Source organism: Manduca sexta, chromosome 11 (assembly GCF_014839805.1).
Source record: "Manduca sexta isolate Smith_Timp_Sample1 chromosome 11, JHU_Msex_v1.0, whole genome shotgun sequence".
Lineage (NCBI taxonomy): Eukaryota > Metazoa > Arthropoda > Insecta > Lepidoptera > Sphingidae > Manduca > Manduca sexta.
The window spans coordinates 14062503-14089117 of record NC_051125.1 but is presented as its reverse complement, the minus strand read 5'-3'; the positions used below and the strand labels follow the sequence as shown (position 1 = coordinate 14089117).

Sequence of the window (26615 nt, the reverse complement as noted above, 5' to 3'; positions counted from 1 at the left end):
TACGATAAGGACATACTCGTCCCGCGAACTCCTATGACTAATCGGACTGATTACGATTATTACGAAGAATATTTGTTTTTTGTCAATATATCTGCCTATGTATCTTTAATACCAATAATGTAATATTTGATACAAAGATTCAGAGGCTTAGCGGGGACAGATGTCCACATCTATATTATAAATAGATGTGGGCGAAGTCCCATCCACGAAGCCCCCTTTATTTTGTGCCTAAACTCTATTCAATAGATGTACCCTACTTATTACCAAACACGACATACCCACTGATGGCAAAAAAATATAAATGCGCGATGGGAGAATATTAAAAAGTATACTTATAGATTTAAAAAAGGTTTTATTTTGTAACTTAATTTTTTACAAAAGTACTTAACGTTCTTCGGTCGATGTTTTATAGTAAAGATTTGTAATATTTTTGCAGTTAAATCTGCTTCAATTCAAAGTATTGGTAAAGTAGACAGTCGATCGTGCCTCATACTATTTCTTAAGTAGTTTTTATTAATTTTATTTAAGTAAATCTTTCTGCGAAAGGCAAAGTAAACATAATTTTAATATCAATGTAACCACTAGAATAGTGTCTTTCAATGCATTTGTAATTATCTATTAAATCATCTGGTTGGCGTCTCTAATGGAGTTTGGTATAGAAGCACTAAAAGTTGTAATTCTTCGTAAAGCTTATAAGATTCTACGTCTTTTGTTTCTCCATCGTGAAATACTACATCTAAATCATTACAGTGCTCAAAAGCTCGTAGATTTGAAATTATTTGTCAGATAAAACTGTTGTAATATTCTGTAAGTACAGTAGACCTTGTGTTAATGCCTTGTATTACTATTGTAATAAAAATAAGCAATTTTGAATCAACTTTCAGCGGAATCAATAGGCTCATCTACCGGTTCGTAATTAAACATTTTCTTTTTAAGGTGTACCCTTTTCTGTATTAAAATCGCTGTAATCTGAGAGCTGCTCTTTTCTATGAATTTGTAGGTTTTTGCAGTTCATTTATTAAAGCCTGTTTCCTGATTTTTTGGATTTACTCATGAAAATGTAATAGCGACCTTTAAATTAATATTGATTTGCCAAATGTTACTTATGTTGTTGACGCGGTTTAATATTCTGTATCATTCTTATATCAAGACGATGAATTCCAGACTTAGCATTTTAACGGAAAAAATTTAACCCGAAAAAGGGCTTTTCACGCGGGCCGAGCGACAGGCAGAATCTATTTGTAATATATAAAACATTACAAATATACAACAGAATAAAATATGAAACAAAACAACGGTATGCAACGCGGCGTAAGGGTAAAATATTCATTTAATATACTTGCCTGTTTTTAGATGTAATTGTATTAACTCACTAGCTTTTGGCGAGGCTTCGCCCACGTGTAACAGTTTTCCGGATAAAAGTCCCGCTTTATATTTTCTTGGGATGGAAAGTCGCTTATGTCTTTCTCAGGGTCTCAAAATATCTCTATACCAATTTCATCGCAATCCGTTGGATAGTTTCTGAGTTTACGGTGTCCAGACAGATGCAGCAGGAGACTTTGTTTTATAATATATTTTTAGAGCTTTATAAAGAAATAAACAAACAAACTCTTCAGCTTTATAAAATAGTATAGGTATAGATTAACAAAATATTTTTATAAATGACTCCAATTCATGTGATAGATTCTTTTTTCGGGGTTTAGATATTTCAACTAAATATGACGATCACGTAGATAATTAAGTATAATATAATTATTTATTATCTAGCTATGATAGCCAGCACCGATGCTTTTAGTTTTAATTCCGTTGATTATTGATCATCGATAAATACATATACTTAATTATCATATTGTCGATCCCTAGAGATAACTTTCATTTATTCATAACTAACCTCAAAATAAACATGATATATGTATTGGTACGAAACGCCACAATAAATAATATAGAGTGATGTATTGTTTGGAAATACTTTATTTCTTCTGTTTTGTATGTAATTTTCACTGTCATACAAAATCACTTATGCGGGGCGGACTTTTATACACTGCTGGGCATTCTCCTTTCCAATAAGCTTCTAAGAATACGGTTAGCGGGTCATTATGCTGAAGGGTCTGCAATAGGGTACCGAACTCATTTTTGTTCTTTATAATAATAATAATACCAGCCCTGTATTATATACTTGCCCACTGCTGAGCACGGGCCTCCTCTACTACTGTGAGGGATTAGGCCTTAGTCCACCACGCTGGCCTAGTGCGGATTGGTAGACTTCACACACCTTCGAAATTCTTATAGAGAACTTCTCAGATGTGCAGGTTTCCTCACGATGTTTTCCTTCACCGTTAAAGCGAACGATAAATTCACAAAGACTACACAATTGATTTAGAAAAGTCAGAGGTGTGTGCCATTGGGATTTGAACCTGCGGACATTCGTCTCGGCAGTCCGTTCCACACCCAACTAGGCTATCGCCGCTTCGATTTTGTTCTTTACTATTATCAAATATTTACATAATATAAATTATGACACAGAAGGAATTATTAAAATCCGGTAAAAAATCAACAAGTTACAAGTCTTTGAATTTTGGTGGAAAGGGGTAATTAACGAGAAACAGAAAAGAGACGAAATACCCACATGTGACGTCATCGGGAATTACGACGCGTATGAAAGAAAGAGATGAAGCGATATCCCCACATCGCACCCACTTCTGCATATTACAATATTTTAAATATGAATTACTCGCTCATTTTTTAACCAATTTTTATGCAGTTTTCGCAGGAGTGCTTCTGCTTCGTATTATTAACCATTACATAGAGAATAATGTACAAAATTAAGCATAGGCCGGTCCCCTATTGTATGAAGTTGTTATGCGGCAAGGAGGTTTTCTAATACACCTGTATTATTATCTATTCAGCGCCATAGTGACGAAAACAATTAGGTATTTATACAGTAAATACGATAATAACATGACATAAAGCGTGAGTCACATCTCATCCGCCTTGACGTGGAGCAATTTCGCGAATTGGCTTATCTAAATTTCTCTACTCGATGATCTATGATTATGGTCATTTATACTCAGTAATACACACGTATAGTGACTTAATTTTCTAGGGTTTTTTGGGGATAGGTTTTGTTATAGCTTCAACTTGCTTGACGTTTAAATGATAGCTGTTTTTTTGTGTATGGGACCCCGCAGTCTACATTAGGAGAAACCTGTCAATGGGGTACTAGAATACCCCGTCTTGGTGACTGCAGGTTCCTGGAGGAAAGTTGGAAGGAGATATATCGGGGAAGGAAGTGTGGGGGAAGGAAAAGGACCTTAGGATGGGCGGAGGAGTGAAATTTGCGAGCGCCTAAAATACACACAAAAGTCCGGTTGTGTTTGTATAAGACGACCCTTGTAAACGTATGTTAGATTACAAAAACCCACGATATGAATCGTATATCTTTCGCAAGTGTTATTTTTAATGTTAATGAGGATATTGTCGTTTCCAAGGTTTAGTTATTAGTGGTAGAATAAACAAGAGGATTTTTAAGACGGGGCAAAAATGGCCGCCTTTACCGCTTTATCTACAAGGCAACTTTCTTAAGAGACATCAGTGGGAGACTGTCATCGCTTTTGGAGATATCAACACCTGCATTCACAGATATGGAAGAAAATATAGGAAGAGAGGGAATAATTTACGCAACAACTTTTTGATTCCAGTCGAAACTTTAGCTTATAAGAATCGGAAGACTATGGGACCATTAGACATTTGAGTACTAAGTCAGAAATTGCTAAAATCTTTCTCCGAACATTTTGTAGGTGAGAAAATACTCCTGTAGGTATGTTGTATATTGAGTGTGGGCTCAGAAATCCTAGATTGAATCCCGCTTGTTTGATGTATATTTGTATAACGTAGGTTGAAGTTCTAGAGACTGGGGTCAAATATTTGGCAAATGGTAAATTAAAGTGAAGGTTTTCAGTAGGAACAACTTGGGTGTTAGAATCTGTTGACCATAGCTTAATGCTATTCTAAGGTACATACGTAAATAATATTCCATTGTGGGTGTATTGATTATTAAACGTAAAATAAATAATCGATTGTTTTTCATTTTGTTATGGTCCAAAGTAGTTTTTTTTTTGCCTCAACTTATAATAATTATCATTAGTAAGTAACTTTGTCCACCTGTTAGGTGCATTAAAAAAAACAAAATCAGCGTATTTATTATATTATAGTCAGATAATTTCCATTAATTACGAGTTCATTACAGTTTCGATTGGATGTATATTGTCGTAACACTAGTTGGTTTTCCTAAAATCGTTATGTAAAGGGATTACACTATTTTAGACCTTTCTTGCCAATTAAGCCCAGTAAAAGCAAGCGCTACCATTGTTGATGTTCGGAGTTGGTATCAGGTGACATGGACTATAACTAATAAAGTGTCTAGATTTCTGCAAACGCTGCTTAAATGTGGCATCAATTCGAAGAAATCCACGGTCGGTTTAACAAGTAAGGAGATAAGATATTACGTAGTAACGTACGACAGCGCTGTTTTGACTGTTATAAAGCTTACTTTTCCATAACATAGCCGATTAAAGAAAATTATTAAAAAAAAATACTTTATCATCTGCTTTCATGCCGCAATAATTTGGGGTCGGCGCCTGATGCTTTGCAAGCATGAGTTTGATTGTTTCTGACGTGTTTAGTTCCAGCCAAATCGTGCTAGGAAAACCCACGCAAAGTAAAAAAAATAGTATAACCAATATTTCATTTTTGACGAGTAGATTATTCCTTCGGTATGTAGGAGTCAACACCGTGTCATGCTTGATTTTTTTTACTTTTGATTCTGTGTGCAGATTTTAATAAACTATTTACCTTAAATGTTATATAAAATAAAGGTTAATATTTTTCAACTAAGATTTTAAGTCCAATAAGTGACTTAACGAACCGACAAATACTCAAACCGATAAACAAATAAATGATTTTAAAAAGTCCCATAAATTAATTAACATACAGACAAGATAATTCTACCAATTTAATTATCTATATTATAATGAATTATAAATTATAGATAAAATATTTGTGTTATTATACACTTAAAGCTGAAGAATTTGTTTGTTTATTTAAACGCGCTAATCTCGGGAATTATTTATTTATTTACACTTCATATACAGAGAATTATATAGGTGGACTTAATGCCAAAGACATTTTCTACCAGTCTTTTTAGAATTATATTATCAGAACTAGCTTCCGCTCGCAGCTTCGCCCGGGTGGATTTCGGACTTCAAAAATGGAGCCGGTCGCGAACGTTCGAGAATGTTCGTTTTACGAAGCTACTCGCTAGGTGATTCGCTAGCCTCTAGGTGCCAAGCAAGCCGCCTGCGTGTGCGTTAGCGACCTTATATATATACAAAAATAATCCTTATAGCATGATTCAGTATTCACGCATGATGGCTTATTATTAGCGTATTTCATGTATAACTTTGGTGTTTCTATACCGATTTCTATGATTCTTTTTATGGAATATTGAATAATGTTAACTTTTTTAATTAGGGATGACTGAGAGTGTTATAAACGTAAGAGTAGACAAATATAATGAGAAAGCTTCGAGCTGCTAAGCTATCGGGAGTTACACGTGTTATTGTGAGTCAACCATAAAAGATAGACATATGCTGTCGTGGGATATTTATTGCATAATTTTAAGGAGAACATTTCCGTCATACTTGATTTCTGTGTAGCTTTAACCATTAAGGTTGCACACGCGACGGAAGCTTAAAAAAATGGAGTAACTTCTCCCGTTTTCCCAACATTTCCCTTCACTACTCTGCTCCTATTAATTGTAGCGTGATGAAAAGTATACTATAACCAGCACAGGAGTATGACAAATAATTGTACCAAGTTTCGTTAAAATCCGTCGAGTAGTTTTTGTTTCTATAACGGTTATACAGACAGACAGACAGACAGACAGACCGACAGACAGACAGACAGACAGACAGACAAAAATTTTACTAATTGCATTTTTGGCATCAGTATCGATCCCTAATCACCCCCTGATAGTTATTTTGGAAATATATTTCATGTACAGAATTGACCTCTCTACAGATTTATTATAAGTATAGATTATAGGTTCTAATTGAAAAAATATTTTAGCGTTGGAAAGCTCATTTATCGGGGAAGGCCTCTTTAGCCTGCACCCTATTGTGTATAACATCACGCTATGACCAATAGGAGCGGAGCATCAATAAAAATGTTGCAAAAACGGAGAGAATTGATTCCTCTTGAGAGGTTCCGTTGCATGCGCTCAGTAAACGGTTAAAGTTTCAATCCCGGGAGAATATATAGCGTGACGTTTATAACAGAAAACTTTGTCCCGGAAAAACGTTCTCATGCGAGCGGATCCGCGAGCAAAAGCTAGTAATTAGTAAAGATAAATAGATATACTTAACGACAGAATCGTAAACAAGAGACTTACACCTAGTTAATTTATTATTCCGTTCAGGTTACATCATTCGTATGAATTTAGATCAATATTTTTATCTAATCACAACCGACGTTAATCTTGTGGCTGAATAACATTGTTTTTCTATTACAATGCATATACAGGTACAGTGGAGGCATTATTAACCAAACTAATTGAGTGGTATTTGGATAATCGAAAATCCGAATAATTTTGCGTCCCAAGAAAAGCTATTTTTTTTTATATATTTTCTATTTCATATCTACTTTTCATACCTCTTTCATACCCGGGTGGCCCCTTAAAAAGACTTTTATGTTTTTTATTTTTAAAACATCATACTTAAAGCCTTAATAGTACTTTTTCTTTCTAGCCGTGTTACCTAATTTAAAGTTGGGAATTTCTAAGTTGAAATATATATTTTAATGTTAGGACCTTTTAACTGCAAATAAGTTACTTAATAAATTAAGTATTGTTCATACATGTGCATTATTATTTTTAACCAGTTTTTGCTCGCGGCTCAGACTGCGTTAGTGACCATTCCCGGGTAAAAAGAAGGTTATAGCACTGAAGGATAATGTAGCTTCCTATTGATGAAAGAATTTCCAAAATTGGTTTAGTAGTTTTTGAATTACGTGCAGTCATCTCTTCGCAGCTTACGGTTGGCAGTCCGGATAATCGTGAATCCCTGACCCCTGTAACAGGTTCGGATAATCAAGTCTCTTCTTTATTTTTACCCACTAGACGTGCCTAATTTCAGGGCCTTATGAATCCACATTAATAGTAAGAGCTCAAGACGACGCATGCAATGTTTTGTTATCGAAAATCTGGAAGGTGTTGCTAATTTTTATGGGCAGGCGTGGTGGCATCATGAGTCTAGCGCGCCCGTATACTCGTACATTAAAAAACACATTAAAAATAAAACTTGAATGACTTTACAGAGATTTAATTATATTATGTATATTTTACATACGATTCTCTAGCGTTATAAGTAATACCGCTTTGTCTATTTCGGTGCTCAAGCTACGGGTCCTATTATTCAGAATAGAACGTAACTATGTACTGTGTTACTTTAGCATTGGTTTTGAAAGCTGATGAGTTGCTATAGATAAAGGAATACGGGAAACAATAAAATTAAATAATGTGTATAAATTGTTAAATATGTTTGCGTCATTATAGCTACTTCCTAAGTATAACGCCTAGTTTATCCAATTTTATAGTTTCCAGTTTATATCGGCTGTGGACATGCGATAGGGCGCCAATCTTGTGATATTTTTACCTGTTATTTAGGAGTCTCACTGTTGTATTTAGTCGCCCTATATTATTCTTTACGTATAGCGTTTTCCCAGAAAGATTTATAAGTCATTTCGCTCTAGATCTCTCATTTACCAAGATTTCTTCGAGTGGGTAGAACCGCAATGTCCATTTCTGTCGCTAAGCAGTAGTGGATGCCTTGTAAACAGGATATTGTAGTGAATATAATGACAAGCTATATGAGACTTAACATCTTATGTCTAAGCTTCTCAAGGCATGAGTGCAGTGCCATTCTAATTGAAATTTCTGTTTGATGTTATTGTTTATGGGCAGTCTTGTAATTTACAATTAGGCGAGTGGGTCACTGGGAACACTTCCTCAATCAATAGCTCACCAGCTGACGTGCAATGTGAGGCTCAATCATTACTGGTTGGTAGGAGAAGATATATTATAGTCTTCGATAGGGTTGCCTATAATTCTTGAGTGAAATGAATTTTTTTTTAAAACAAGGTTTAAAAAAATATAGTACACTTAAAAATATAAGTAGTATTCGATGGAATAAACAAAAAAATAACACAAATATATATTTGTTACTGATAAATTTCTATAAAAGGTTGGATTCACGCTGTCAAATGAAGTATTCGTTTATTAGATTGTAGTGTTAAAAATATACTTAGTATTTTAGCGTAGTATATTATATTTCTTCAACAGTATATAGTACGCAAACCCAGAATATAGTACAATACTTACTATATATTATAGTACGGTTGGCAACCCTAGTCTTGGCGTTATTATGAATGGTAATTATTGCACTCACCAAACAATCTTATTAACCGGCATACCGAATAAAAACATATTGTTTCTATCGTAAAGCTTTTATTGGAAAATAATAACATTTGGTAACAGGAATGTAAGTACAATAATTTAGGATTGTAGACAATATTAACAAATTATGTTAACTGGGTATTGTATAATAAAATTCAATATAAAAGTTGTATTTTCCTTAACTACATTAAATATTTTTGGAAAAACAAATTGTAAGACGCGAGGAAAAGGTTACAGAACGTAATACAACAACTTTTGAAATTTTTGTTCGTTTTTTTTATGTTCGTTAGTATATCAGGTCAAAAAATTCATCGAATGTAAAATACAATAGAAGATTCAAAATATATCTTATTTCAACTAGCTTTGCACAGTTTCATAGATCTTAGTCAGCCTGTTATATCCCTCCCGACATACCTCTGCACTGATCATTCTGGAAATTGTATGTCTTTTATATAAAATTACTTTGTGAAATGACATAATTCTAACTACTAAGTATTTTTAAATTTAACGATCATGATTTCGAACCACGTTCTTTTTGTATACGGCAAAGTGACCCCACCTAATGGTAAGGAGAGTGGGGTCCAATAGAATGTTGACTGACGAGAGATGATTACCCCTCGACAGTCGACACCATTATGCCGGCCTGTTGGATCCGGATATACACAGGCTGACACCGGAGTGCGACACTTACGTGGGCCACTATGGCGGGTTAACACCTTGCGTACGGTGGACGCTATCCGGGCGGATATACAATACATCCTACCACTAGCAAAAATAGAGCACCATGTTCGTAGTTTTAAAAGATATAAAATACAATTTTATTTTAAATATATAAATAATTAACAATAAATTTTATTATAAATTACCTAGGTCTATCTTTGGACTATTTAACATACGTTGACTTAGTACACGACTAGTCGACATTACCTACATACACAAAAAGAACAAAATATATTAATGAAATCCTGTATCTCCGTCGTAAGGAATTTATCTAATTTACATGTCTAAGCTAATCTTAAAATAAATAAATACTTGATTATGTATGTAAGTAATTGATGTATATATCGTTTACATTATAAACCTAATAGTATTAACCGTTTCTAGACTTAAGTAAAGGCATAATTAAAATCACTATTGAATATCTTTATAAGAGCATAATCCTAACCTTAAATATATTTGTAATAATGTCGGAGGAGGTTCATATCACATCTAAATTCTAATATAATGTATGAGTAGATTAATATAATTCACCCTAAACTTACCGCGTAAGTACATAACATTTGTAAACTAATTACTACAATTGAGATACAATACATGAAATAGCAGTGTGGTAGACACAATGTCTAAGAAGTTTATATAGAGCGTACATTGAGAATATTTTCATACAAAAATTTTGCGCACATGCGATGGTTACTCAATCTACCTCGAAATAGTTTGCTATTTCACGCCAGATTGAGTAACCATGGTGTTTTGACACCAATGTAAAATAAATTATAAAATGCTTTGTCTATTCCACAGTAGATAGCATTGGTTTGTATTTTTTAAGACATCGATAATTTGCTTTCAATCATATTGAACAATGACCCGTACATATATGTATTAAGTATTTATGTGACTAGGTATTTCTAAGATTTTCACAAGTAGACTTAGTGATATAATTAACGTCACTCACGTTTTGATAAAGAAATATATATGAAACATGAATCTAATTTATCAAACTCAAAAGCTACAAATAAATTGAACAAAGTATATGTCGGGTGTAACATTCAATAGCTATTAAAACGAATAACTCATATTTTATGTCTATTCAATGCCTGTTGAAAGTTTTTTTAAATTAAATTTATAACTTTTTTTCAATATTTTTATGTTATCGACAAAATCTCCGAGTTGGCGTTTCTCTTGCAAACCAAAATAAAGTAAGATGGAAATTCAGAAATTCGTTTTGTAAATATTAAATTAACATAAAGTTAATAAACAACGACAGTAGGTTTTGTTCTTGTTTTTATAGAGCGTAAGTGGTACTGACACGCTCCAGATAATTGTCTATAGAGTGAATGGATCGGCCAAGCAAACTGATTGTTCATGAACGAATATACTTATTAACAGAAATCTATAATGATACTACACATACTAGGGAATGCAATCTCGTGAGATTTTAGACCTAACCCAGATCTCGCGACATCTCGTGCTTTTCGAGATCTCGCGAGATTGAGTATAAGTATTTTACGGAAAACGTATGCAAAAGCTATTAAGTCCATTTGCTGATTATTAACATATAAGACTAAAATAAAACATGTACTCTGGCATATAATAATATCAGCCCTGTATTATATAGGTACTTGCCCACTGCTGAGCACGGGCCTCCTCTACTACTGAGAGGGATTAGGGCTTAGTCCACCACGCTGGCCTAATGCGGATTGGTAGACTTCACACACCTTCGAAATTCCTATAGAGAACTTCTCAGATGTGCAGGTGTCCTCACGATGTTTTCCTTCACCGTTAAAGCGAACGATAAATTCACAAAGAATACACACATGATTTTTTAGAAAAGTCAGAGGTGTGTGCCCTTGGGATTTGAACCTGAGCGCATTCGTCTTGGCAGTCCGTTCCACACCCAACTAGGCTATCGCCGCTTATGTAATGTGGCATACTATAGGAGTATTTCGGAATAAAAACAGTATAACTATATAATTTACTAACGCATTATTATTTTCTTTCTTAAAATCAGTCAATCATTTCAGTCTTGTTAAATTATAATCACGTTAGCTCAGTCTTCCGCAAAGATAATTAGTTTTATGAATTAGTAATAATGGTTAATATATAAGTAATAGGAAATAATAAAATTAAAATTGAACTTCTCAAGTTCTTAAAAAATATAAAATATTTAAGTAAATGAAGTTATTAAAAGTATTTAAATAAGAATTGTTTTGGTAACTAATCAAATAAAGAGAAGGTTTAAATTCCTTAGTCAGATGAAACTTTTGCCATGCTGTGTTTTAAATCGAAAAAGTTTTTTTAAAAATGGCTTCACAAAAAACACAGCATATCAAGGGTTTCATCTGACAGCCTATAATATGTTGCTCCGCTTAATCTCGCAATCTCGCGAGATCTCGTAAAACAATTGCGAATCGGACTCGCGCACCGAGGGTTCCGTACAAACCTGTAGGTATATACGTAAAAGTTCAACGAGATTGCATTCCTTAACACATACGTATACAAATTATGAAGGTATTTAAATCATACAAACAGAAGAGTCTTGTAGGTCCTTATTGTAGTATAAGAAAAAAAAAACGATATCCTAAATTGATTAATTTCATAACAAATTGGTACTCAGAAATATGAAAGCTTTTCGGCAACAGATGGCACTTTTTATAATGTAGGTAAATTTCTAGAATAATCTAAGACAAACGTTGTGACGTCTTGCCACAGGACGTTTCAAATATCACAGCGACTCATTACCAATTGGTAATAACTTTTGGAGCACAAATTTGGCCCCTATGCCCGGTCTATAACTATACTGTTTAATTCCCCCCGAGGCAATTCTTGTGCATGCACGGGGGCACGTTTGCCGCGACCCTAGGCACACAGTCCAGAGTGTATACCTCATGGCTGCTAAATACACATTGAGGCCTATAAGATCAGGCAGATCTCAAAAAAAAAACTATACTGTTTAATGTCTTTGGGTAGAAAATTCAGTCTTAAAGTTAGACTTTATAGTCGCTAGACGTCGTGGCGAGTCGGGGTAGTGCCACTAGAGCGAAGAGGCCACGCCGAACGACGCGATGAACACATTCAAGATGGTGATCAGGAACACGCCCGCCACGGTCATGTTGTTGATAATGCCCGCTTTGTACGTGTCCTTTTTATTTACGTTGTAGAAGTTGTTCACCATGATGCCGACGCCTACAGTGACCTGTGAAATTAGATGTTATTTATTAATTTCTTCACATGACAATTTATATTATATGAAGTCTGTCGATGTTTACATGAAAATGAAATGTTGCACGTCAGTAGATAAGTACAGGTACAAATATAACTTGAGGACGGTGGGACTGATTTAGTTTATGTGTTTTTTCTTGCTTGTTTGTTATAATCGGAATTTAATTTAAAGGCTTGAATAGAAATAAATAATATAAATCATCATAGTCTAAGAGTGGCGTGAATGGCTCGGTGGCGTAGCTGTATAACGATTAACGATACAACTGCAGTGCAGCTGTGGTCTCGGGTTTGATCCCGGATTGTGTAGTGATAGATTTTTCTTCTCAGTATTAACTCGGAGTCTGGAATTCGTGCTCGATATGTCCATAGGCTCACTCCCATCACTTCATGGGACCATACACACGGTGGATATAGAGTGACAAGGGGGCACTTATTACCCGTCTGTCTACCCCATCGAGGACGCAACGCTTGAGTGAGTTTATAAGATTGTCGTGGAACTTACTTGCAGTATAATGCTAGCGGCGATTAGGGTCAAGTTGAAGTAGTAATACTGAGTGGTGTTCGAAGAACCTAGAAGGTTGCGTAGCTGATTCACGTTGGCGGAGAACAGCGCGAAGTCGGCCATGCGCTGAGCGTAGACCTCGTTGCGGTGGTATGTTGTCAATTTTGGCTGCACCTAAAATGTTAAATCAAATCCACATTCAGTTTCATGACAGCAAATTATAATGACTATTTAATATTTCTTTTTTGTGTTTATTTGGAACAGGGCAATATACTTGCCCCTATAACAGCAATAGCGAACCAATAGCACGCGTGCCAGTGGTAGCACCTGCCAAGATATTGCGGGCGCGCGAGTAATATGCCAAACATTTTATATGTATCTTTTTCGTGCTTCACTTCGCTTAACATACACATACCTAAAATACACATGAACGTTTTTAGTTTCGTGTTGCAAGTTGCAGTACGTCTAATTTTTTTAAAATTTCATTGGAATATAGCGATAGACTCGCGGCCCGCTAAGTATAATGTTGGTCTGAGAAGGAATTACATATCAAAAGAGTAGAATAATTCACCAAGTTGAGGCAATTTCTTCAGGTACCTCCTTTGTCATCACACCACTAACACGCGTTGGTCAGGTAGAGTTAAAATCATATCACATTGGCGAATTGCAAACGAATTTATAGCGAGGTGTGCTCGTCCAGAGTAAAGAGAACGATAGCAATACTTGACTACGGATGAAACAACTCTGTTTTACTAATGGATTAGGTGGTTTGCATGTGATCACCGCTTCCTACCCGCTAAAATGCACACCTATACAGGGTGGGCTTCTGAGACGGAAACCGCGAGAGCAGTAACAACTGCCAAAACTGTTGTAGCTATAAGAAAACTTACGAGGTGAATGTGCATCTCTTTTGAAGATATTAGAATCTGCATTCAAAGTTTGTCAAAAGAGAACAGTCTGTTCGAGAATGGGCAAATATTTTTTAACAATCTATCTGTTGACTTCTAAGAATCAAGTCACTATGAGACCATCTGAGGTTCGAGTACTTACTAGAGTCAGAAGACTCCTTAAATATTGTGAGAATTTCCCAAAATGAAAAATGACTTGGGCAAAAAGTGGGTGCACTGCCCAGCCTTCAAGGATAATACATGAGCAATTGAGCGTGTTTGTGTTGTTAGCATTAGCGTAGTTTGCCATAGAGTCTAAATTTGTTGAAGGCCCTTCATGGCAGTGCGAACTTTTGAGTGCCTGCTTAGTTTAATGTAATCATGGGCTAAAAGGGGCTCCAAAGCTCGGGGTCTCTGTATCACTGATGTGGCTGATACGGCAGTAGCTACGCCCCTGGTTATTAGGTGATATAGTTCGTACCTCGGGCACTGTTGAGATGCGGCCGTCGTCACCAGAACCATTGTCGATGCCGCTATCACCATCTGCAATCATTTTGATTGTCAACGACTCCGCAAAGTGGATATGTCAAATGCAAAAAAATCTCTTAACCGCTGTCGCCATAAAAAATTTATAAGACGCCTTAGTTACAAAAATCCTATGTGGTTAACAAAAATATGAGTATCTATTCGAACAAGCCAAGTCAGACCTTAGGCTTCAATATATAATCCTAAGTTACAAGAAGAAATAAATTCCAGGACCGACTTTTGTACTTTGCACTTTTCTCACTGCCTTTATCGTTGAAGTCAACAATTAAGGTGGTAGCTCAAGGTCCATTTTCATACATTTTGTTTCGGCTTTAATCTGGGTAACTAAACAAGTATTGGCAAGTAAAGAATTTAAATTCACGTCTAGTTAGTGATTAGTTCTCGCAGTTGAAAGAAAAATGTTTTAAAAATAATTTCGTCGTATTAAATTTTAATATCAAAATGGACCTTGAGCTACCACCTTAAGGCATATCATAATATTGAACTTGGCTCTCATTTCACACATAAATATGTTTTTGATGGAATATGCATTTAATATTATTGCAATTCCTTATTTTCTCGCCTACTCTAATCTTATTCTGAGAGATTTAGCATCGGAGAAACCGTAGTGGAAAAACCCACGTTAAGTGTTTCTCCACCTTGGTTTTGAATCTAGGACCTTTCAGTCCGCAGCGTTTTAGACTTTTGCTAGTCCAGGGACGATTAACCATATTTGTTTAAAAATGTTATTTGTTTTAATATTATTATTTTTGTTGAAGGTTTTATATTAAATCAATTTAGCTGGCTGAGTTAGTGTATGACATTGTGGTTTCAATAACAATGAAAAAATAACAAGAACAAGAAAAATGGGTGTTACTAGTTATACATTTTAACATTTATTCTTGGACAATGTATGGGTGTTGCCAAAAACAAATTTTAACAATTTATTGTAGATGTTACACTTCCTAAAAGCCTTTTCAATGACTTATTAAAAAATATCCGTAAAACAACTACCTGGGCTACATTTTGGATAACCCAGGTTTATTCATCATAGTACATTTATTTTGGATGCATGTCAGGCAGGTAAATAATGTTTTATGTTATAAATTTGTGACATAACTTTGAATTGTTTTTAATTAACTTAAAAATGTTATGATTTGTAGATTTGTAGACGCATTCCAAAATAACTAAAATAATGAAATGTTTTTGACTATTTACAGATTAATATTTAATGCACATATGAATCGCTAAGGAAATGATTTTGTTTTTTTATTTGACGGTACGGGCAGGGAATGTAATTTGTGTTACCATGCGGGCCGTCATTATCGTCCAGGAGTCCGACGTCGGCGCCGGAGTCCGCGGCGCTGTCGGGCTCCTCTACGTCCCCGGCAAACTTGTCGGGCTCAGGCTCTGGGGAAATATTTCACTACATTTTACCTTTAGGATTGACAAAGATCCTGTAAGTGCTGCCATAGGAAAAAATCACTGGTGATAGTAGATGGTGGTGTTTGTTTAGGGGAGCGGTCGTATCGCTTACCATCAGGCGAGCAGCATGCTCGACTGGTCATTCAACATAAATAAAAAAAATAAAAAAATTGCCGCCATGTTGGTCTGGTGGCAGTCTATATAGTTTAAGAACTGGAGACCGTTATAGGTTGACCCCTGTCACATCTCGAAGGCAAATAAGCTAGTCTTGCATGGCAGTGTGTATGATACAGGTAACATACCTGCATAACGCGAGTGTTAAGAATTACCCTTAATCACAAGGAAACTTACTTACCATCGGATAATGGTTGTTGCTTTTCATTGTTTGCTTTCACTGGCCGTGGTACCTTTGAGTTGTGCCCGTGGACTCTGGGCAAGTTCGACTATAAAAACAAAAATATAACATTAAGTAGGTAATAAATATACATTATGTATTATCTCCTCAGTACTTCTAAATCCTTAGCCGAGGTAAAACGCAGCTTATTGATTACATGATATGCCTAAATTCAGAAGTTGGTCTCATGGAACATTGTGGCGAAGGCGCCTAGGTGCCCGCTGCGCTCTCAGCGCCAAAGGTGGCTCCCGTGTCGGGTACACTTCGGTGTTCCGGGGATACCATGACTTTCTTATTTTTAGGGTTCCGTACCTCAAAAGGAATAAACGGAACCCTTATAGGATCACTTTGTTGACTGTCCGTCCGTCTGTCAAGACCCTTTTTCTCAGTAACGCGTGGAGGTATTAAGCCGAAATTTATATCAAACAATCAGGTCTACTTCCCGTGAACTTAGAATCTTGAAATTTGGTACAAAGCAAGGTCTTATAATTAGTACAGATAAAGGAAAAATTGCGTAAATTTTTTTTTAGTTAAGTACATCATATAAGATAAGGGTTAAAATGTTTTTATTACATAGATACGTTGTCCGAGCTCAACGGTGGCAAGACGAAAGTAAGGTAATTGCCCGACTTAACGGCCAATGAGCTTGCGGCACTTACGAGCGTGTTACGTAACTGTCGATGTATATATATCCTTTTCTAACGAATGGATTCTGCATCTTTTTATTTCTTCTTCGAGCCAATTTGTAATTACATGTACAGGTATGTGAATATAGCAAATAGTGCGCTTTTTTATGTGCCATTTTGTTAGTGTATGACGCGTTTATTTGTAAAACGTCATTGCATTTAGGTGTTATAAGCGGTATCGCGATGAAGCTCGGGTGATGCATGTGTGCGTGTGGCGGGGGCCGGCAACGGACGCGTCCCCGAGTCGCTACGTGGCTTGCCATATATATAACGGTTCGCACATGCGCGTTAAGTAATCTACTTATTTTAATGTTGTCCTACACAAATCATAGAACCGGAAATTCCAGTTTAGTCACGATGAATTTGATGTCTACTACAAGACCAAACCTATTATTTAGTATTTATTCTGCATTCGTTACTTAACTTTAAGTGATGCACATATGCCGTCCTGTTCTATAAATAAATAATGTAGCTTACACTGACAATTTTCACCTTAGCGCCTGCTTTACGTAAAACGGCAAACTGCAATTTCAATCGACGCACTAAACTGCTAATAGTGCAAAGAAGCACACTTGTTTATGAGCGACTCGTAAGTGATCAGCGCGGCTCGAGCACACGCCTGATAACGGTCAGACACACGGTTCCGGAACTTGGGAGAGTGTGAGGTCTACAATAAATGAGCGATCGACACGGGACGGCCCTGAAACTCTTTACTATCTACTTATTGTAGACCTACTGTCATACACGATATGGGCTATTCATCGAACTTTGTACACTGTATAGAATGACCTAAGTAGCCGTGGCGAAGCGTCCATACAACCCGATTCCCACTGGCTTCCCTTTTAGTTTTTCGTTGATACGAAACAATATATTTAACAAGTAAAATATAAATTTAGAACATATCAGACTATGGACAATAATAATAAGGTACATTAATGATAAGTTAATAGTGACATCTATCGGCCATTAGCCCGTTGTTTGCTAATTTAATCAATATTGATTAGTTATTTGAAGCAACGTTTAAATAACGTTAGATGGCGCACCTCGTATTTAGTTCCCCAGAAATTCCGTTAGACTGCCTCGGTGGCGTAGTTGTATTGCATGTCCGGTACAATAGCGCTCTGAGGTCCTGGGTTCGAATCCCGGGTCGGGCAAAGTGATATTTGGGTTTTTCTGCTCAGTATCAGCCCGGAGTCTGGAATTTGTGCCCGATATGGCGATAGGCTCGCCCCCTATCACATCATGGGACGGAACATACTTGGCGAAAAGTGGGTGCCCTAGTTGCGCCTCTGCATACCCCTTCGGGGATAAAATGCGAGATGTTATGTATGTAATTCCGTTATGAAAATGAAATTGTGGCGACACTGGCGCAAGATTACCCACTGTCAAGCGGCTTAATATCGTAGTGCGTTTATTTAATATAGATGGCAGCACTATCTATGACTTACAATGCCAGTGTTCCAATCGTGCGGAAGATATGGGCAAAGGGAATCCGAGTTTGTTCGGCTTCACGTAAACCGACTTTTTATTGTCATTTTTTACGTCGATCAAACGTCATAATTTATTATGCCACCAAGTTGCGGTGTTTGGCGAACGTGATACTTATTAATTTAGGGGGAAATGACATTTACAGTTTTATTTTGAGAATAAACAGATACTTATAGGTAGGTAGTGTGGCTATAATTTTAATACTTTTGTAGCTGTTATAACAAATTAATACTTATATTTGTGATTAATGGAAGGAGAATTATCTACGTTTATTATTCGATTTTATTAATGTTTCAATAATTTACGCATAATAAGTACATCAGTAGGTATGTTAATAATTGTTGATTTAGAATTAAGACTAACCCGCTGTTTAAGTTTTTGTTTTCCGATAAATTTCCCGCGATAATTTAATTGAAACAATTTTATGTATACCGGGTTACCTTTCAAAAATTTCAACCTTTGCCGCTGCTAAATAGAATTAATCTGTACTCCCCACTAACTGTACTACAAACCTTTGCAAACCATTTGAATGATTGTTAAATTAAATAATATAGCGGTATAGGTACTCACCAGATGTTTCCCGTCACTATTAAGCTGTCTTCCTGCGTTTTGTCGTGCACTCTGTTTTGAGTCCATGAATTCAGGCGCGAACCCGGTCGCCGGGTGCAATTTTCTGGTTTTACTCACTTTTTCAGGCATTTCAATCACAATATCGAAACTTGATTGCTCTCCCGCCATTATTTGGTTTTAATAAAATGTGTCAATGGGTTAATAAAACAATATTTCGCGTCGATAAGTATACGAATAGTGTTCGCGCCGCCATACAGAATTACTTAAAGACCTCGCGGCCGCGCCCCACCATTCCGTATCGACGCTGTGATTGGTCGCTACAAAGATTTACATGAATACGTGCCATGACATTTTATAAATAGACGCGTTATACATAGACTAACAAAATTTCACATAAAAACACTATATAGTCCCATATCTGTACAGGGTACATATACTTAATTACAATTAGGGGACAGGCCTATGCTTGATTTTGTACATTATTCTATATGTAATGGTTAATAATACGAAAAAGAAGTTAAATGAGCGGGTAATTCATATTTAAAATATTGTAATGTGCAGAAGTGAGCGCGATGTGGGGATATCGCTTCATCTCTTTCTTTTGCACGCATCATAATTCCAGATGACGTCACATGAGTAAGGCGCGTTGGGGTAAGATCGTAACATCTTATAAATCAAATAACTCTTAATTGTGTTATAATTTTTGTTTTCAGACAACAATACCTGCAACCCCATCTTGTTCCCTACGTTCCACTAGATCACGTGAGTGATTCCGTCAAGTAAATAATTTTTACGGTGTTAAGAAACAGAATATCGGTATTTCGTCGTTCCCTGGCAGATCCCGATTAACTCCATGCAAGAATTTGCCTAATTTTAATTGAGTATTTATTGTTTTTAATTAATTTTGTAGCTATATACTATCATAAAGAAAATAAATCTTGTGATTTGTTTATTCAAATTTGTCGAAACAAGTATATTCCTTGAGATCCGATCTTTACTCATACAATTTTTTTGTCGTTAAAGAACGGATGAAAATCGTTCGATCTAGCACTTGTAGAGTATTGCAAGTTTTTGTCAAAATTTATACACGAAGACGTCTAAACTCAATATATTATATAAGTATTTTTTTTTAGCTCAGGTCAATGATCGATGTTGTTAATTTGTTATATTTTCACACGTGTGTGTACTATTTCTTCGAATATTTTTCAAAATATCTACAGTGTCACTCGTGTGAGGTAAGATCGTATGCCCAGAACTAGTAAAAAAACAAAGTTCGCTTCTAAATATATCTTACGAAATTTATATATTTTTTTGAATGTTTGTGAATGACTATCTAGATCAGAATACGCTCTTATTATGGATTTTAGAATCCCTGTATCGTAGACGGTTTTAGGGCGTAGTCCGAACTATACCTGTGAAGGTCCTCTCTCATCTTTCTCACACATTTCTCTCACATATAAAATATTAACTGTTATATTTAAGGAATTGAAAAAATATATACTATTTAGTATATTTAATAACGTATAGCCAACTTAATGATTCATTATGATAACTTTTCTAGAATCCTTGTAAACAAATATTTCGAGAACACTGTTCAACACGTTGAAAAAGCGTCCGATTTAACCCCAACGCACCTTATTTCGTCTCTTTTCTGTTTCTTGTTAATTACCCCTTTTACCGAAATTCAAAGACTTATAACTTGTTGATTTTATACCGGATTTTAATAATTTCTTCTGTGTTATAATTTATATTATGTAAATATTTGATAATAGTAAAGAACAAAAATGAGTTCGGTACCCTATTGTCTCGAAGAAGAAATAAAATGACTCAGCATAAGTTCGTTACAAAAGGATATAATATACATCAACAGTTACTATTAGTGCAGCGCGCTCATTGGCGAAGCGCGTCTGCCGGATGAATATTCAGGGAAATCTAATAAAAATGGACACACACACAGATTTTATTCGTGTTAGGTAAATTTGAAATTGGATCGAGTAAAATAGTACAACCATTGATATACATTCTATAGACACGAACGTCCATATAAACTATTTGTTCAAAATCTGATTCAAAACGGCAACCAAAACGTCACCGTTATAACCTATTTATTCACTTGAACAACAAATAATTTTACTTATTTGATTAACATTTTTTATTCGAATCCACGTTTACACTTAGACTAGAGTTTTTATATCATGAGCGCCACTCCGTACACAACCACTAGCTGTCAATATTGACCATACTAAAGTCAGTTTGAATGGATATCAGTTCAAATCATTTGAACATACACAAATAGTACGTACACGTGTAAATAAATAACAAATAAGTAAACAAAATCGACCATAGACCTGAGCTAAAAAAATACATATTTACGGCATCCAGATGTCTTCGTGTATAAATTTTGACAAAAACTTGCTATATTTTACAAGTGCTAGATCGAACGATTTTAATCCGTTCTTTAACGACAAATAATTGATGTGTAAAGATCGTATCTCAGGGAATATACGTGTTTCGACAAATTTGAATGAACAAATCACAAGATTTATTTGCTTTATGATACTATATAGCTACAAAATTAATTGAAAACAGTAAATACTTAATTAAAATTAGGCAAATCAAGAATTTGCTTAATTTTAATTGGGGTTAATTCGGATCTGCGACGAAATACCGATATTCTGTTTATTAGCACCGTAAACATTATTTACTCGACGGAATCACTTATGTGAACTAATAGAACGTAGGGAACAAGATTGGGTCGCCTGTAGTGTTGTCCGAAAACAAGAATTATAATAAGTACTTACAATTAAGAGTTAAGTATTTGATTTATACGATGTTACACCTCCTACGATCTAACCCCAATGCGCCTATATTTTTTGAAAGAAGATTATGATACCTATATTTTTTCTTTTTCCAAACTCAGATAATTTCATTCATGATTTTCACTTTGAATTTTGTTTTATTCTAAAACGACGTAAGCACTAAATGACGGCAATATATACACGGCTCAATTCGTAATGACCTTTGCTTAGCAATAAAAAAGAAGTGAAGTGATAGTTTTTTCGTTTCTCTCTCTCTTTTTGAAAGTGACAGCTGTAACCTGAGAACAAGAACAAGCATAGAAGGAATCTAAATTACCCTCATATACTTATCCTATTTTTTCAAATAGGCCAAAACCGTTGAAAAGAACGAGACAAATATTATGTTGCTAAGGTCGGCTTGCGTACACTTTAAAATAATCAAAGGGAAATATCTATTTCCCCTGAGAACAGCGAATCCTCCTCAGACAACGGATTTAAACTTCTCACGCTTAACATCTCGGCTTTTCTTTTTCTACGACAGAATGATAGAAAAAGCACTAAGTAAGTATGTCATAAATTATGAAGCGGATCTTAAAAGTGTTCTTTTCTATGACTAAGATAGGACCACGTTTGCCAATATCGTATCTTTATACCTTTTTTATTATGTAATTAGTTTTAAGAGCACACTTAGTTCATTAAATACAATCTACCACACTTAACAACACTCATTACACAAAATACACAATCTAAACAAATATAGCAAAATCAATTTTAAAACTATATCAGTATATACAATTCACAAAATTCAAAAAATTTTGAAGTTGAATTAATTAACGTACATAGCATCTCATTTTTAAAACACTTTATCTCCTTCTAATGTAAAATCAATAGAACAATCATTGATATGTATTATGACAATATATTACAATACTTTTAATAATGGCTAACTTAATTGAAGAGTTCACGGAAGAACTGGATGACTTAAAAATTGCGTTAGCGTATGCTTGTGATACAAAACATAAACAATTTTCTAATACCGTAATCCAGATTTAAATTCGATACTGGTGTGCTTATTATAACAGAATGCTGCCTAAGCGATGACAAGCCTATAGGTACTTTACAGGAATGTAATTATTATTCACTATCACTCCACAAAAAGTTATAATAAATGTGATGGCAAAGTACGTGGCGATTTTTTTACGTAATTTACGTAAAAAAATCGATAAAATGTTCCGTTTCAGAATCAGAACACGCAGGTGGAAATTTTCTTATATTACAAATAGAATCTAATATATTTATTTTAGCTACCTATAGATCGCCATCTTTTGCTTGCACATATTGATTTCTTAATACGATCGAAAATATAATTCGTCCACTAAATAAATCTATATCAATGCATCAGGACGCATTCTTGATCATATTTTCTGCGACAGTTCCTCGAGTGAAATCTCTGTCACACAAGTAAACACTCTTCTTGTGGTTGTCGACTCTCACCATCCAGCTCTGAAAATAACGTTTTTGACAAAAGTTTTTTGTCCTACGCTACTCAGTAAAGTGCCTTTTAATTATTGCCTGTGCGATTATGATAAGGTGAATAATGAATTGTCTAAAATAAAATGGGACATGTGGAAAGGCGAAACTAATGCCAATGTGATGCTTCAAAAATTCTATAATGTTCTTTTGCCAAAAATAAAACGTTTCACTCCAATTACCAAACGAAAAATTGAAATCCATCCCGTCTGGTACAGTCACTCTCTACTAAAGGTTATAAAAGAAAAAGCTAAGTGCCACGGTTTGTATACTCTGGCACACGAAAGTTGAGCCTGAAAAAGGGTAGCAAATTAAAAAAAACCTACGTGTGGTATCACTAAGTATAGTAGGAATAAATTGTCTTGATACTGTACAAATAATATTACATTTAGGTTTGATTTTCCTGAGTAAAATGCGCATGTGAATGAATGGGTTTAAACTTCTTATATATTCTACTACTAGTATTATAAACAATAGTAAGATACCTGATACGGCAGAACAGGTTGATATATATTAAACTTAACGTTATTATGATATAAATAAAAATAAAATGTTCATTATATGAGTTATATATGTATTATATATTATATGAGTCATAATCAAAATCAGAATTCATTTTATTAAATTCAGTCGAAAAAAACTATTAACACACCGCATTACGTCATACATTATAATCATAAGTTTTAGAAATTACTTTGATCATATTATTTACAAGACCTCTAAATTATCTGGCTTTATAGTTCGAGAAATAAAAATATTTAAGGAACCCCAATTAACAGTATCCATTTAGAATAGCATCATTCGAAGTATTTTAGAATACTGTAGCCCTGTCTGGAATCCATTTTACCAAGTGTACTCTAACAGAATAGATATGGTTCAGAAGCAATTTCTTTATCATTTATGTTACTCGGACAATTAATGCCGCATCTTAAATTCACACTTTGAAAGACTTGATCATTATAAGATGCCGACTCTCATAGCCCGACGTAAAATGTCTGATCTCATGCTGTTGTTTAATTTACTGCACGGTAAAATTGACTCACCACGACTACTCCAATCAATAAATATAAGCATCCAGCGTCCTTGTAGTCGCCTGAGCAACACCAAAACGTTTGTATCTCCATCTTGTCGAACAAATCTAGGTACAAACTCGCCAATATGCAAAATGCTTTATTGAGCGAATTCTATACGCAATGATCTCGATGTTTTAAAGGTTCGGTAGCTTCGTTTAGAAACATATTAAAGCAACTAAAATAAATAATTATCTTCCTACTCATTATACTTAATTTAATTGTAATTCTAAGTATCACTATGATCTTCAATTAAGTACTGTATATAATATTGCACTCTACTTAATATAAGCTAGCTGTATTCACATCAAGTAAATAACAATTATTGTGAAACTAGTTTTAAGATATATATTTTTAATATGTGACTTGTTATAAAATTGTGCATCAGTTTTGTAAATCGAACAAAAAAAAATCAACTATTATTTTAACTGGTGACGTCAACATTGATAATATTAAGATGAACGATACTGATAAGAATAGTGCCTCCTACCTTAACTTGACTACCGAACTGGGTATGTCAGCAGGGCATTCATTACCTAATAGATTACAACTAATCAACGAGATTCCCCATGACACTTACGATTACGTGATGTTAAAAACATTTTTACCAGATTCAGTGTTCATAATTGAGTCAACAATAACAGACCATAGTCTTATATTGCTTAGTCTTTACCTTCACCGTAAAAAAGACATTTAAAATTATTAAAAAACTAAAACGCAATTATGAAAAATTAAAACTTGGAAGTGCAATAAATAACAAAGAAAAGTGGGGTGCAATCAAATCTATAATTAATTGTAAAAAAACAAAAACCTAGGGCCTCAGAATTAATAAATGAGAAAAAATTAAGCATTCTGGAAGTAAACGACTATTTTTCAAACATAGGCAAAAACTTGGTCAATGCAATAACACAATGTAGTCAACAAATTCTATGGTACTACTTTCCCCTGACGAATCAGAGGTTGAATCCCTAATTAATGGGCTGAAGACCAACTGTGTCACTGGTTGGGACTGTTGAAACTGTGGATTCTCTTCTCATCATCGAAGTGGAAGTGGGCATAACTTGCTCAACGCACGCTTGATCTCACCAGCCGATGTAAGAATAGACGCAACTCGAGCAGCTCCATCATTGCCAGTAAATAATTTAATGATGCGACCAAGACACCATTTTAGCGGAAGCTCATTATCCTCCTTGATGATGACTTGATGATGATGAATCATTCTTGTTTATTTTCCATTTGGTTGTAACTTGAAGTTCCGAAATATATTCCTTTGACCAGCGGGACTAGAAGTGTTGCAGTGTGCAGGCGATGAAAATTGGCTTGTGCTAAATTCACATTTGCGGGCGAAGTTAATGGTCGGCCAATTAAAAAATGTGCAGGCGTTACAGCTTGCAGATCATTAGGATCCTTAGATAGTGGGGTTAGCGGCCGCGAATTTAAAATCCCCTCAACCTGCACTAACACTGTATAGAACTCTTCAAATGTAAAATTGCATTGCCTATGACACGCCACAAATGGTGTTTAGCAGAGTTTACCCCGCCTCCCACAACTCACCAAACTGAGGTGAATACGGTGGTATAAACTTAAATGTAATGTTATCTAAAGAGGCACCTTCGACTAAAGCCTTAGAATTTCTTAAAAGAAATTCACCTAATTCTCTAATTGCTGCCACATAATTTTTACCATTGTCGGTAAAATATTTCCAAAGGCTTCCCTCTTCTAGATATAAACCGTTTCATGCATGAAAGGTAGTCATTTGTTGAAAGATCTGTCACTAGTTCCAAATGAATTGCAAGTGTATCAAATCACACAAACAAACAAACATAGCATTTTGTTAATTTCGCTCCGCATAAATTCCGATTTAATATAAAAAATTTACCACAATAATCTGCGCCAGTAAACAAAATGGAAAACCAGGCTCCAAACGCTCTAAGGGTAAATTACCCACAATAGGACTGTACACCCTTCCACTCATACGTACACAGGTAACGCACTTGTGTACGGTATTGCGTGCTAACAACCTGCCACCCAGAGACCACCACGATTCGCGTATGGAGTATGGACGCAAGAAGCAGTTCAGGTCCAGCATGCAAATGTTTACTATGGTCATATAGAAAGAGAAGAAGTGTAAAATGTTGTTTACCACAGAGTAAAATTGGATTTCTCTTGTCGTAGTAATAATTTCTAGAATTGTTTAATCTACCCCCTACTCTAATCAAAAAATCTTACGAGACCCGACATATTACGCATAAATTTAACGTTTTCCAATTTGTTCACAAAACTATGATATTC

At 35.1% G+C, this 26615-nt stretch overlaps 1 protein-coding gene across 1 annotated transcript; it reads right to left on the bottom strand.

Annotated features, from left to right (window-relative positions):
* Positions 1 to 8549: 8549 nt before the first annotated feature.
* Positions 8550 to 19743, bottom strand: LOC119189011. The gene is made up of 6 exons (XM_037437543.1): positions 18926 to 19743; positions 16143 to 16230; positions 15671 to 15772; positions 14319 to 14380; positions 12951 to 13124; positions 8550 to 12422 (listed from the first exon to the last, which is right to left on the bottom strand). The coding sequence occupies exons 1-6, from the start codon at positions 19091 to 19093 to the stop codon at positions 12261 to 12263; spliced, it is 756 nt and encodes a 251-aa protein (XP_037293440.1). The 5' UTR covers positions 19094 to 19743; the 3' UTR covers positions 8550 to 12260.
* Between the last annotated feature and the right edge of the window lie 6872 nt (positions 19744 to 26615).